At 37.0% G+C, this 15,796-nt stretch overlaps 2 protein-coding genes across 2 annotated transcripts in view; both read right to left on the bottom strand.

Moving 5' to 3' along the window:
- Positions 1-8,478, bottom strand: part of LOC134667484 (dihydropyrimidine dehydrogenase [NADP(+)]) — a 36,951-nt gene extending 28,473 nt beyond the window's left edge. The window contains exon 1 of the mRNA XM_063524904.1: positions 8,315-8,478. Coding sequence (XP_063380974.1) covers positions 8,315-8,353 — 39 coding nt within the window. The 5' untranslated portion in view covers positions 8,354-8,478. The remainder of the gene's footprint in view (positions 1-8,314) is intronic.
- Positions 8,479-9,907: 1,429 nt separating this feature from the next.
- The window catches only part of LOC134667500 (ras-related C3 botulinum toxin substrate 2), a 54,446-nt gene continuing 48,557 nt past the window's right edge, over positions 9,908-15,796 (bottom strand). The window contains exon 6 of the mRNA XM_063524927.1: positions 9,908-14,979. The gene's annotated coding sequence lies outside the window, so the exon portion shown is untranslated. The remainder of the gene's footprint in view (positions 14,980-15,796) is intronic.

Below are 15,796 nucleotides of genomic sequence, written 5' to 3'. Positions count from 1 at the left end.
TATTGCGTTGTAAATTTAATCTAACCGTTATTCAATAGACAAAGAAGATTATAGGGGGTATATTTAAGTCATAACAAAACAGGTGCCGCGCGGGACAGCGATAAAAAGGCTTCCCTTGTTTTATTAAATAACGCATTAATTTATCAATTTAAATCAATTCTCTAGAAAATGCTCTTTATAGAAATACAAAGTTGCTTATAATACATTGCCTACATCCAAAGTTATGATTTTTTTTATTGCGCGATGCCGCCACTGGGACACGCGAAAAACGGCTAATTTCGCCGTTTTTGGAACTTCAAATGCGATTTTGTCAGGACCAAATAATATTTTTATTACAGTTGTGCATGATTTTTAAAGCTTATAATACATTGAATGAAAATATATACATAACCAGTCTTTTAGTCCTATGGACTTCGAGTTTTAGCCGTGGGACAGCAAAAAATGCCTATTTGAAAATTGACCCGAGTATGGGGGGAATTCAACTTCGTCGACGAAACTGAATTCCTGAGGTTAATACTGCTCAAGGTAAGGTTTGAAGTCATGTTTGGTTTTATCTAAATCACAGATGTATTCCGTCCTAAATTTCATCTAAACCGGTTCAGCGGTTATTGACTCCCCATACAAACTTCCACCCCACTTTTCACACCCTCAAAATATGCTTTTGGTTATTAAAACTATCCTATGTTCTGTGTCGAGACTGAAACTATTTCAATTTCAACGAAATTGGTTCTGCAGTTTAAGCGTGAAGAGGGATTTAAAAAAAAATATTTTTTTAAATTTTGGTTTTACTTCGGAATAGTGTCAATGTGATACCATAAATGAATTCAGCACCCCCGATTTATACGAAAATGATACCAAACATGGCCTAACAGCTTCACTGACGTAGATATCAAGATAAAATTAAAATCCCTAAATAAACTTTCAAGAGCGGGTATCTCAAAAACTATTCATGATATCGAAAAACTTGACAGAATAAAACTTGTAACTAATTTTATCAGCTTTCGGTTTGTCTTAGTAGTCATGTCGCTAAGACGCAAAGTTTCCAAGATATCAATGAAAAACCAAAAAATTCGACCTTCTTACCCCCCTCTACCCCCCAGCACCGGGGCTACAGCCGGGGACTTTTGATATGTTCACCTCCTAATTAGTCCAAACAAAGTTACGGAGTCAAAAATTGTGTTCCTAGCATTTCCCTCTACAACGTTTTTTGAGCATTCATTTCTTGACCTATCTGTGCAGTTAACTTTAATTAAAATTTAATTACGAATGATATATATTATGTACTTAGGTTGAAAAATGCGACAAATTCTAACTGACAATGCTCGATTTTCATTCAGGCAATTACAGTAAATTAATGCGTATCTTAGCAATGTAAATAGTAGGTACCTACGCTTACTATTAATTAGCCTTATCACGCGCACAATTGTCTAAACGCGGTATCTAGTTTAACGTGTCATGCATTGCTCGTTCTTACAATAGGTACTTTGTTATTCGTAACAATACAATAGCGATTAAGTATGTTCAGTTTTGTAAAGAAAATGGAAAACACAATAATTTGTCACCGCGTTCACCGACGTAAAATCAGAGGCGTAACTAGGGGGGGGTTGGAGGGGGCACGTGCCCCGGGCGCCGTCCAAGGGGGGGCGCCAAAATGGGCAAAAGACTACCTCTCCACCTTAGCCAAAAGGCAGCAGTGAAACTTTTGTCAGTCGTATTTACCACCACTGTGAAGTGTGAAATGCGCATGGTATTCTGGCCCTCAGCGCAAAAGAGAAAGCCGATCTTTTAGGTACTCTTTTTGCCTCGAACTCGACCTTGAAAGACGACGGTAGCGCCCTACTGCCCACCACCCCGCAGTGCGAATACTCTATGCCAGAAACTTCTATCAAGCAGAGGGATATTCGGCGGGAGTTGCTATGCTTTCGTTTTATAAGGCGAGCGGGCCGAGTGCTTCAGAGTTGTGTCCCGTGTTAGCGCGTCTTTTCCGTTAGGGGTCTCCTGTCGAAGTTACCATCTTATGGACTGTCCAGGAAGGTTTTGGGATTATACTGAGCAACTTTTACTACGGGACCAACCCCGAAATCGCGAAACAAAAGTTTACTTTCCCATAGAAAATGGACCAGCCAAAATGTAGGAAACAGTCAAATTTTTTTTTAGGGGTTGGACTCATAGTAAAAGTTGCTCAGTATAATCCCAAAACCTCCCTGGCAACGGAAATACAGTTATTATTTAGCCAACCTGTATACAGCTTGGTCCAAACCTTGATGCCCAAAAATTTTTTTTAGAATCCTCGTCGTGGGCTATCATAATATTATTCCCCATGTACGAGTACATGTTAGCCGATTCTTCGTAGTTTACGAAAGTTTTAACTTTTGTTAAGAAATTCCAGGATGAAGCTTTGCTTTGCTTTTATTCCTTCTTTTAATTCCTTGAAATCGCTTGTATTTTTTATTTATTTAGGCACAGATTAATAAATAGTTGCTTGATTTTGGTAAAGGCAACATCTAAGCTTGACATGCTTGAACGTAAAATTTTGTCTTTTTTTCCCAACTCAGCCAAGTGAGGATGCTGATTTTTTTTAGCAACTGCGCCGTTTGTCAAGGATTATGTTACAAAAAAAAACATTTAAAAAAGTTCAATAGTTTTTTTTTATACATTAATTGCTTCACCCCGGAATTTCTTAACAAAAGTTAAAGGTAATAAAAATCATAACTCGAAAACTACGAAAAGTCGGCTAACATACATAAGTACCTATTCTAATAGCCCACAGCGTGAGCAATGTAAAAAAAAATTTTGAACGTCAAGGATTGGACCATCCTGTATAACACATGCCGTGCCAACATCACTCGGTCTGTGATACTAGAATGTCGTGAAAAACCTGTGTCAGGTACCGAGAGCGTTCTATCTAGAGTTTTGGTGTGGGATCGGGACAATTTAGTCCAATTCAATCCCACCATGACTCAATTTTGCGCGTTTACCGCTAAGAAAACCTCATTTTTCAAGGCACACCCCTTCCCATGTCAGGAAGTATTGGGAGCCTCGATCGGTGTTGACATCTCCATCAGTGACGTCCAATAATTTCTGCTCCTTGCTAGGTAGGCTGCGCTCGTATCCAAAATAACTCGGTGCGCTCAATAAAGGGAGGCGATACTTTACTCTGGGGTAGACTGATCCCATATATTGAGTACTGCTATCACCTTTGGACAGGAGCACCTGGATGCCACCTTGGACCCTTCAAATCAGTCCAAAGGCGCGCTGTACCTATGAATAAGTCTACGATCCCAAACTCACAAGCGATATTGAACCTTTAAGTCTAAAAAAGAATCTTCAAAAAAGAAGTTTATAAGTTTTAAAATGGTCGGCAACGCGCATGTAACACCCCTGGAGTGTAGACGTCCATAGGATGCGGTGAACGCTTACCATCAGGTCGGTCGTGAACTTGTTATCCACCGATGCACTGTATTTGTCTAAATTAATTTTTAGGGTTCCGTACCTCAAAAGGAAAAAACGGAAGCCTTATAGGATCACTCGTGCGTCTGTCTGTCCGTCCGTCTGTCACAGCCGATTTGCTCGGAAACTACTGGACCAATTAAGTTGAAATTTGGTACACATATGTAAGATTGTGTCCCAAAGACAGATATGTAACGTCAACAAATAAATTTTAAACATAAGGGCTACTTTTGGGGGGTAAAAGATAAAATTAATAAATAAAGTTTTTCAAACTATATCGTGTGTATATGTATATCAAACGAAAGAACTCATTGTGAGAATCTCAAATATATTTTTTTTATAAATTTACGATAAAAAGTTTAGAAGTTTTTCAAGAAAATAGACAAAAAATTACCATTCCCCCCCCTCTATCTCCGAAACTATAAGGTCTAAAATTCTGAAAAAAATACACTAAATAGTCCTTTACCTAAAGATGACAGGAAAACCTATTAGAAATCTAGAGTCAAGCGTGAGTCGGATTTAAGAACAAAAATGTGGTTTCGGTTATTTTAGGGACACAGCCGCAATGGTTTAGGAGAAACGTGATGTAGACGCTATTGTGAAGGCTCTAGGCCTATATCCGCATAAGGCCGAAGGCCCGAAGCGTCCCGAAGAGGCGTGCCTTTAGCTTCAAGCGTGAGTCGGACTGAAGACAAAAAATGCGACTAGGCTGTATCTGGAACCCAGCCGCAATAGTACTTGTAGTACTGATTGATTAGGTTACTATTGTTACGTAGCTATTGTTACCAAAAAATAAACTAAGTGTATTCCAGTTGCCAACGTGCAACCCCGAAATCGCGAAGAATAATTTGGCTGTTTCATACCTTTTTCTATGGGAGGATACATTTTTTTTACATTGGTCCCATAGTAAAAGTTGTAAAGCTCAGTATAATCCCAAAACCTCCCTGGCTGAGGGAATGCACTTATTTTTTGGCCACCCTGTAGGTATTATCTCTCTTCGGCCTTCGCTTTTAAAACACTAGCGAAAGTTGTAGGAAACGCGACCCGTCGCGTCGGACGCTCCGAGCTATCAGCCCTACGCGGAGCTCGGTCTTCAGTCTTCGCATGTGGATACTAGTACTATTGTTCGGCATTTAATCTTCCTATCTAAGCTACTTTGCATAGTTGCGGAGATATAAGCCACCACGCCAGAAAACTTCATGTTACATCTGGTTTTTGATTGACCCATTCGGGTTTATCAAAACGTTTTATTCACGTCACGTTTCACGTACAAAAAAAATATTGAAAATTGTGTGATGTACGGAACCCTTGCAACGCGAGTCCGACTCGCACTTGACCAGTTTTTTTTTAATAAGCAAAAGAATAACCCTTTCGTTTCGTTAGTTCATTTCGTTTGGGCGGGGGGGGGCGCAAATTTGGTGTCCGCCCCGGGCGCCATATCCTCTAGCTACGCCTCTGCGTAAAATACTTTAAATACTATTCGAAGTTGTGCGCTATACATTATTTTCTTTCTATGTATCTATTTTATATAGTATTAATGGTTAATTGTATTTTATATCATTGATAAGTACTTATCTAAATTTCTACTAAGGGGTCATCCATTAATTACGTCACACCAATTTCTAGGTTTTTTGACCCCTCCCCCCCCCCTTGTCACACTTGGTCACATTTGGCAAACCCCTCCCCCCCTAGTGTGACGTCACATTTTTTCTACGAAATCGCCAAATCGAATTAAGTAAGTACCTAAGTATTATTAATATTTTAACAAAATATTTTTGACGATATAAATATTAGTAATTTTATAACCCAAAACTCCTTAGGAAAGAAAATTAAACGATTAAAAACTATTTTCGTTTTAAAAACTTGTTATTTAAATGTACAGCGAACTAAATAATTTAAATAAATTTTCGGTTACTGATGAAGTTAAAGTGACGTCACAAAGTTTGTGTCTCCCTCCCCCATGTCACAATATGTCACATTTTCTTGACCCCCTCCCTCCCCCTAAACGTGTGACGTAATTAATGGATGACCCCTAATATAATATAAATTTTCTACTAATATAATATAATATAAAAAAAGCAGTGGTGGCCGAGTGGATATGACGTCTGACTTTCAATCGGGAGGTCGGTAGTCGGTACCAATGAGTTTTTCGGAACTTACATATGTACGAAATATCATTTGATATTTACCACTAGCTTTTCGGTGAAGGAAAACATCGTAAGGAAACCTGCATACATCTGCGAAGAAATTTAAAGGTGTATGTGAAGTACCCAATCCGCATTGGGCTAGCGTGGGGACTATATAGCCCAAGCCCTCTCGCGCATGAGAGGAGGCCTGTGCTCAGCAGTGGGACGTATATAGCTAAAATGATGATGATGATGATAATATAAATCCTAAAGCAACTCTGTATCATTCCAAGCTGACGAAGTTAGCAGGCAGAAGCTGTGCACTGCTGGTACCTATTAATCACTAATCAGCCCATTCTCAACAGCCAATTAAAACATTGATCACGTCAATGTTGACCTAGACCTAGGTCAATCACAGTTTTGGTAGACTTTATCGAATTTACCGAATTACGTAGGTCCTTTTGGTTTAACATTTTGGTCCTGCGAACCGGATTGAATGATTGAGCGATAACCGTATCATACTAGCCCTGCTGGACCACACGCAATACGATATTCAGCCTATACACATGATTTTCTATGTATATCTACTGGTAATGATATAATGATCTATAGATCATTAACATAATTCGCGTTACATTATGCTAATGAAGAATAAGTGCAAAGTTGCAGTTATACTATACCTCTACTAGTGCAACAATGTTTAAATTATTACGTAAGTATTTGGTTATACGTTATACGTTTATATTTGACGTGGTTATATTAGGGTTCCGTAGCCAAATGGCAAAAAACGGAACCCTTATAGATTCGTCATGTCTGTCTGTCTGTCTGTCTGTCCGTCCGTATGTCACAGCCATTTTTTTCCGAAACTATAAGCTCTATACTGTTGAAACTTGGTAAGTAGATGTATTCTGTGAACCGCATTAAGATTTTCATACAAAAATATCAAAAAAACAATATTTTTTTAGGGTTTCCCATACATAGAACTGAAACTCAATTTTTTTTTCATCAAACCCATACGTGTGGGGTATCTATGGATAGGTCTTCAAAAATGATATTGAGGTTTCTAATATCATTTTCTTCTAAACTGAATAGTTTGCGCGAGAGACACTTCCAAAGTGGTAAAATGTGTGTCCCCCCCCCTGTAACTTCTAAAATAAGAGAATAATAAAACTAAAAAAAATATATGATGTACATTACCATGCAAACTTCCACCGAAAATTGGTTTGAACAAGATTTGGTAAGTAGTTTTTTTTTAATACGTCATAAACCATAGACCGCAATTTTATTATGTTACTTGCTGTTACGGAACCCTTCATGGGCGAGTCCGACTCGCACTTGGCCGCTTTTATTTAACGTGGTTATACGTTTTGCAATAAATAAGAGGAGAAACATAGTGAAGTACATTACAAAGTTGGAATTTAAAAGGTATAGGCTAGCGTTATACATGTAAAAGATAGACAGTTACCTATTTGTGATACTTATGACGATAAACTTTACACAAAGTAATTTGAACTATAACATATAATCTTGGGTATTAAGATGTTTACTCGTAGGAAGAGACCGAAAAACCTTGAATAGAGAAACTAGTTTAATGAATATTAAATTGTCTCGATCTATGTTGCGAATCATTATGCCACAAAGCGAACAAAGCGAGGGTCAGTGTCACTTATTGTCTATTTCCGGAACCTTATTAGGGAGGTAATTATTTCCTTTCAAATTAATTAATGATGCATCTGGTTTCACCACCATTAATTTTTATACATTCATTTTGTCAATGTCACCGTGCCTATTATTGCAATTTATCTTATGTATCATATCTGGGTGTATCATATATGTATCAGTCATTATAACATGTATAAAAAATTTAAGATAATATATCTAATATTGATACGGTTTTAACACACTGACTAAAATGACCGACTTGGTTTCACATTATATCTCAAAACTTTTTTGTAGTAGAAGAATTACGTTGCGAGACTTGCATCTTTTTACATGTACTGTTTTTGATAGGATTTATTTAATCGTATGGCATATTATCGCACGTTTACCGTATCATTGTCAGGTCATGTATCATATACCTAGCTTATAAAGGTAATAGGTATCAATTAAATATTCGTACATAGTTGCAAAATTAAAGCTACAGTCTATAAAATGGGCTTAGAGTAGAATATTGTACCTACTGCATAGACCATAGACCCCCTAGCACGGTGGCCTTATCGTTGACGAAAAATAATCACATATTTTATAAATATCTAAGTAGTTGGTGATAAGTTGATAACAAGTCATGATTGACATTAGGAGACTGATCGTTTTTGGTCATCCAATCCATTTCTGGATTTCCGGGAGAGTTATTTCTATTTATAAAACTCAACTTTTAGCTGGTTCTGTTATGCTGTTTAATTAGGTAGGTATAAGTACTTAGGCTATGTATATTTTTTAATAATTATCTTTATGCCGATTATAATATCCAGATACTTACTAAAGGACAGTGTAACAAGATAATGTTGGATTACACATGCAAAAAAACATTATTTGATAAAAACTGGGAAAGTTAGATACGAGAGGCCTAATATCTACTAAAAACTTGTGATAATGATATAATATGAGCTATATGAGTAAGATCTACAATCTCAATCGATATCACGCAAATCTCGTTGCTATGGCGCTATCTACAGTATCTACATACATATTTACTATCTCCGTATACCTACGCAGTTCAATAAATAACAATAACTGACCTCGATGTCCGGCAGTTCTCTGCTCAATAATTGCGCCATGATACCAAACTGTACTTTATTGCAACCGAATAAAAACTATTTTTAAAACGCGTAAATTCCGAAATCCAATTTTATCGTAGAGGACTACTCACTGGCAGCGCCTCAGTTACGACTGATCGTACATTTCGTGTCCAAGTTTCCTAGGCTCTTTAGCGTTAAGTCAAAAGGGCTTAAACGACAGACTTTTAAGTGGAGTTACGTCATTTTGTTGTCGAGGGGTTTGGTGACCGGTTTATAGAGAACTCGATTGGTTCGATTGCCTTGTTGAGTGAAGGTCATGTTATAATGGCACGTGCGTCCGTTTGCAAGTGGTATTTATCAACATTGGGAGTGGAATTCGTTGAATTATGTGGATGCGACTACGCAAAAGACAGTGCTTGTTATTGATAACGAGTAACGACGTCATTAAGGTTTACGAATTAAGTTAAACTGCCATCAGAGTAGTACAGTCGCCGTTCGTTTTTAGGGTTCCGTACCCAAAGGGTAAAAAGGGACCCTATTACTAAGACTTCACTGTCCGTCCATCTGTCCGTCTGTCTGTCACCAGGCTGTATCTCACGAACCATGATAGCTAGACAGTTGAAATTTTCACAGATGATGTATTTCTGTTGCCGCTATAACAACAAATACTAAAAACAGAATAGAAGTGGGGCTCCCATAGGTACAGCAAACGTGATTTTTGACCACAGTTAAGCAACGTCGGGCGTGGTCAGTACTTGGATGGGTGACCGTTTTCTTTTTGCATTTTTTCCGTTTTTTTTTGCTTTAAGGTACGGAACCCTTCGTGCGCGAGTCCGACTCGCACTTGCCCGGTTTTTTTAGCATTAGAAAGAACTCCACAGAAGCAAGCGTGCAGTTTTTATCAGGCTCGTAATTGTTAATAATTATTGAAAATATTGAATTATCTAATGTAGTGTAGTGTAATTGCGTTTTGGGGCCACCTGTAAGCCCGCAAGAGTTGAACACCAATAAAAAAAAAAAAAATTAGTAATGTAGTCTAGTGTAATCTAGTATCATGGTCAATACATATTATTTACTTCAAATTATTACCGCTATAAGTGTCGGATTTGGAACCACAAGCTTACTTCTGCGAAGTTCTTTCTAATGCTAAAAAAAAACAAACTATAGCCATTAGATGTATCGGAGCGGCCAAGGTCCTCGGAAAAATCTGAACATACTCTTAACGGGTTTATATTTCTAGGGAAGGTATATGTGGGTACTTCCAGTATCCTGTTCCTTAGCTACACATAATTATTATGTAAACCATAATACCTATTAGTTCATATAATATACTAGAATTTGACCTTTGACCAATACTTTATCTTATCCAAATTCTTGATAAGTTACGCACAAATGAAAGTTGTGATATAAAATCGCGTAACGTAATCAAACACTATAAAGCCAAAAAATATAATTGATAATAGTAGGTACTTATAAAAATTATGATACAAGTCATACAAGTGTGCTGCGTTGGTCAATACAGTTTTAAGACGGGCCTGAGTAAAACGAGTATACCTAAAGTAGTGTATGATGTCACAAAATAAAACAAACATCTGAACAGTTAATATAAATATATTTTGAATTATTCAGAGGCTTTACAATATTTGGAAGAATTACTTCGACAGCGTTACGCCTAACCAACCCGAGTTCATTTGTATACAAAAATAATTATATAGCAGTTACCCGAAAGCAGATACAAGGAATACATCGAGTTACAAGGACTGGGTTATACAAATCATTTATACATGTATATTAGGGCGGTATTTCATCTGTCCAATATCTTTTTCAATGTGTATTGCGTCTCACATTTTGCTTAGTGACAGAGTGAGACGCAATTTGAAACATTGGACAGATGGAATACCATCCTTAGGACTTGAAACAATTTACCAATTATTTCTAACACCATAAAGACAAACATCAAAACTTACTTTTAAAATAACATTGTTACGTAAAATAATGAATTGAATCATAATCCTTTTATTTGAGTTGTAAGTTGTTAAAAATCAATAACTGAGGCTGATGTTAGTAAGGCACTGGTCCCACCGCGAGCTAGTAAGCTATGAGCTATCGGCTATAAACACACGGCGATATTTATAGCTCACCGCTGGGCGAGTAACTATAAATATCGCCGTGTCTCTTTTATTTACACGGGAGTGCTTATCTTTTGTTCGTGTTTATAGCCGATAGCTCATAGCTTACTAGCTCGCGGTGGGACCAGTGCCTAAAGTACCATAATAATGGCTTTACAACGATGCCGAGTTCCATCCTTATCTAACCGGTCTATACCGAAAAGGACGTATGCTTAATTAATACATTGCACGAATGTATTTCTATATCCTTATTGCCTCATACTTAAAGTCCATGTTAAAAAACAAACCGTATTTTTGAATTGCTATAACTAGAATAGTCAGCAAGTAAAGGTTTGACAGTTATGTTCCATAAGAAATTACATTTAAATTAAACATTAACGTTTTAAAATCACTAAACAAAGCGAATACTTAGTAAGTTTCTCTTAAAATTTAGTTACTTATATATTACATAAAAAATGCGTCAAAGCCCGTCTAAAAATGATTCTACACAATCATATTATAAAAAATGCGCCTCAATCGGTGCTTTGCTTAAAAATTTTATTTGTTGCTATAATATAGCGTAATATTATTACGTTATTTACATGACGATCCTTCTAAATATTTGCATCTGAACAATACATTAAAATCTTACAGCTATGTTGCATTATTTTATTTTGTGCAATTGTCGCTGCTCGTGCAGTCCCTATCATAATATCGGAGCGGCCGAGGTGCTCAAAAATATCTGAACACGCGCTCTAACTCCTTGACAGTATAGGCGTGTTCAGATATTTGTGATAACCTCGGCCGCTCTGATATATCTGATAGCAACTGTATTGGACTATCTCAGACTAAAACCACTCTGAAAGCCTTTTCATTCACATTTTATGGTTATAGTTATTACGGGAGTGTTACTTATTACTTTAATTTCAAAGCTAAGAACGATACCTTCATTTCAGAGGCCTAGAGTAATAAAAATAATCATAAAACGAGTTGTAACTGGCAACATTTTCTTACTAAGCTTAAACAATTGCACAAAGTAAACGCCTTACTTTACTTACACAATACATGTTCCGGGGATTCAGGCTGTAATTAACCTAGTACCTGAGGCCTGGAGAGACCTAGAGGCCTAGAGACCTATGTGAAATTAGGCGTGAGAGGTAAAATAAGCCGTGACTATGAAAGCAGTCAATTAAAGCCTAAATCCATCATCACATTTAGTGAAAACCAATGGCTTTCGAATACATATACGAAAAATAAAATTGGAAATATGTAAACTTAATGCTTTTGTCATCTTGGGTAGAAGGTTTAATACATTTCTAGCTCGTAAGTAGAGATGCAACGGATAATTGTTTGGCCGGATACCGGATATTCGGCCTGACCATCGGCCGAATATTCGGTATCCGGCCGCCGAATATTCGGCCAGCGGAACTATACCTACATTTTGGTTTTACAGGTGCGCGTTCTGCAGGTTTGACCGGTTTCCTAGTAAACGTTCGCGCGCACTCATTTCTAGGTTCGAAATGAGTGCGCGTGCAAGTCAGTGGAAAGATAATTGAATTGTTTGAAAATAATAAACAAGTACGATAATGACCGTGTCTGTTTCTTAAATCCAATTTGCTTACTCCGAAATCAAGCAATGTTATTGTCCGGTATCCGGCCGGATAGTAGGTCACTATCCGGTATCCGGCCGGATAGTAAAATAATGGCCGGGTAGGCCGGATACCAACCGGATATCCGGTGCATCTCTACTCGTAAGACCAACTATACAAAGTTTTCCTATGTTTAATTTGAACCTTGTTCTATTAGTAAATTGGAGCAAATTCGTTTGCTTTAAAAAGCAATGAAACAAAAGAAACGCTACTTTATTTGGTTCATGGAAGGTTTTTATTAGATTGCAACAAATATGTACATTCTAATGTACATTTGAGTCTTAGGAGATTAAAAAAGTTATAAAACCTGTCAAAAAGCGTTAAGTTTACATTTGACCCGTTAAAACAGTGACTGAATCGCCTATTTATACATTTAAACAGCTCGAAGAATGGCGAGCCTATGAAAGTTGTTGCTAAAGTAGTTGTGCGGTATTTCACAGGACCGGCTGCGCTTCTTAGCACGTTCATTTATTCATCTGACGATCATTTATATCTATAGGCACATTAGCATCATCATCATCATCTCAGCCATAAGACGTCCACTGCTGAACATAGGCCTCGATAAATTCTCGAGTGGAAACCACGGACTAGCAAGCGCAGCGTAGGACGTCCACTCACAAGATGGACGTACGACCGTGTTAAGGCCGCCGGAAGACGCTGGATACGGGTCGCTACCAACCGGTACGAATGGAGGTCCAAGGGGGAGGCACATTATATAGCCTAAAATTGTTGATGTTTTAGTAGAGGTCTTAGGAAAATCCTATAAAATAATAATAAACGTATTAACTCACATTTATAGAGGTCTATCGCGAATGTTTCTATTCTAATTTAAGTTCGTCTATAAATTGAGTTAATATGTGTTCAAAACGCGAAAGTTTTAAATATGATATGGTAGTGAAAATTGATTCGTTCATCAAAATCTATAGAATTATGATGATAGTTTCATTGGTATTTTTTAAATTGTCCAGGTAAAGTGATATTATATTCCGTGACACAGATTTGGCATTCGATTTCTTAATTTACAATTCGCTTTTCGTACTATTTATTGATATAAACTAAATGTTAAATAGGTAAATTCATTGACTTTGTATAAAATGTTGACCTTTTATATGTATGTGCCTATAAAATATAAATTATCCTCTTTCATACAATCAATCCCACTGTCGCCTTACAGTTGTAAAATCAGTTAAATCTTACATTAGTAACTTCATTGTTGTTGTATAATATCTCAAAGATAGTGTATTATCAATTTCTTTAACCTCGTCAGTCGACGACGTTTCAAGGTTTCTATAAAAACAGAGGTGGCAAGGTTCAGAGATAAGAATTGGAATTATTTGTTACCATGAAACAATGTTACGACTATCTAGATAATGTGATATGACGAAACGATACGAAAAACGCCACGTCATCCTAGTGGACAGATCAAATTGATCCCGATTTAACCTTTTCGACGCCGTGTCAAACACAAAAGCAGTCACTCGGACGCCACTTCACCGAAGTGTCAAAACTGAAATTGAACTTTATGCATCTGCACGTAGGTCTGTGTTGCTCTGTGGTCTGTGACCGATTAATCAGTCTTTGACGTTGAACCTGCGGTGCGGATATATCGGTCATCGGCGTCCAAAAGGTCCAAAAACATTAACAAAGTTACTGTAAAAATTCAACACAATTTTAAAGCAAGTTGGTTGAAATTTCTATTCTAATGTTTTATACCAAAACTGGCTAAATCCGATGGGTTCACCTCGGTATCTGTCTGTCACTGGCCTTACCTTGTATCAACAGTTTACATTAAATGCAAAAAACGCATAATTTGTGAACAGCTATAAGTCGGCAATGGGATACATTTACATCTAGCTACGCAGTTCCAACGATATGTATCTAACGTATGTCACACGAGAGTGCTTCGAACTGACTTCCATCAAACTAACTTAACATGTAACGACACGGTTAGCGGAACAGTTGAGAAATATCACTAGTTTGAGTCTGCCTGTCTGTAAAAAAACGCATTTAACTGATTTGCAAGACCGAAGTGATCCCATAAGTGTTCCGTAAACAAAGTTTTGTACGGAACACTAAAAACTGATGAAGTAGTCGGCTCGGTTTTATAAACATTTAATACCTGTAAAATTAATTTCTAGTGGTAATTCTCATGTTTAAGTCATTTTGGCAACATGTTTCGATAGCATCAGGGGCCCTTGGTAGTAAAATAACTGATGATAGCTTGTACTATTCATATTATAGCATAAGTTTTTATATATCAGAACAATACAAAGTCTAAGGAAGGTTTATAAAACCGTGCCGTACCTAGTCTATAATATGTATTTAGAAGAGTATGCAAAGTAGATTTGCTCGGACCTTCTTGATTGGATTGTCTAAAGTTAAAATATAGTATATTAGTTAGATTAGCTTTAATGGAAGTCATTTGATTAATTTTTAACTACATTAATACACAATGAATACAAATGTTAACTTCTTAACGAATACTGTACTTATACCCACTACGTTGAAACAGGCGAGAACAAAAAATAAACCATCACAATCGAAAAATATAATCTCTGCCTAACAAAAAATTTAACAAATCCAAACGTAAATTCATGAAACAAATTTGTACCGAAGCGATTTATTAACAAATGTAGGAATGTAACTTTTAATGTAAAGCAAAGAACGCGTCAAGATTAAAGCACCCAATAGTGAGTTGTTCCGAATTTAAAAAACCGTTAAGTATATATAATAGGGATGACACACACCGACCCACGTTACATTAGTATGCGTTAACAGTAAACTAACATGTATGTATGCGTATTGCAGTCCACTTTATATACAGCACTTGTGTCGAGCCGCGCGACGGTTGCGCTGCAGAAGCCATGCTGGTCGCACACTGCACACTGGCACCGCTGTCTAGGCGAATCTGAAAAATATATTTCATCAGTTAAATATTCTTTAAGATAATAGGTAATATCACTAACCCTTTAACCGCCGGATCTAAAAATAGAACAAATTTAAATTCTGTTGCGAGTTACAATTGAGTCTATAATGCAGGGAGCATGGTACATATAATAATATACTCCGCCTGGTACTCACTTTCCGTCTTTTCGTGGTCACGTGACTGACACAAGCCTACGTCATCGTGTGACATCGCTATATGATAATATGCGATAGCGCTATATAAAGCGGCCATGTTAGTGTGTTGTAGGCTTGTGTCACTCTGGGAAGAGAAGATAACATTATTATATAGCGCTGTCGCATGATGACGTAGGCTTGTGTCAGTCACGTGGTCGAAAGAGAGTACCAGCACAAAACAGATAGGTACAGAAATCAATCACATGTATGTACTTCACTTTTAATACCTACGCTCGGTGGTCGCTCTAGGGTTCTTAAATATGGCTTATGCACAAAAAACTATCGTGGCAGTGGCACTCGTATCTATCGTATCGTATCTCGTATCTAGTTGTTTGATTTATTGTTGAGGATGAAACGGGAAGAATGGAAATATAAATTAATAATAACTAAAATACCAAATAAATATTTAATAAATATTAAATAATAAATATTTAATAGTTTTAATGTCATTGTTAGGTATACATAGTTATTACAAATTTGTCACAGAAAATATCTTGCGACGATTTCGACATTGGCGAAATGCACGATTATTATATTTTAAAGTGTAATAAATTCGCATTCTCATGTACAATTACCTCTCCGAAACCACTGGTAGCTTAAGAAAC

The sequence above is a fragment of the Cydia fagiglandana genome, chromosome 9 (genome assembly GCF_963556715.1).
Source record: "Cydia fagiglandana chromosome 9, ilCydFagi1.1, whole genome shotgun sequence".
Lineage (NCBI taxonomy): Eukaryota > Metazoa > Arthropoda > Insecta > Lepidoptera > Tortricidae > Cydia > Cydia fagiglandana.
The sequence above is the reverse complement of the archived record's forward strand: the minus strand, read 5'-3'. Positions and strand labels throughout refer to the sequence as shown.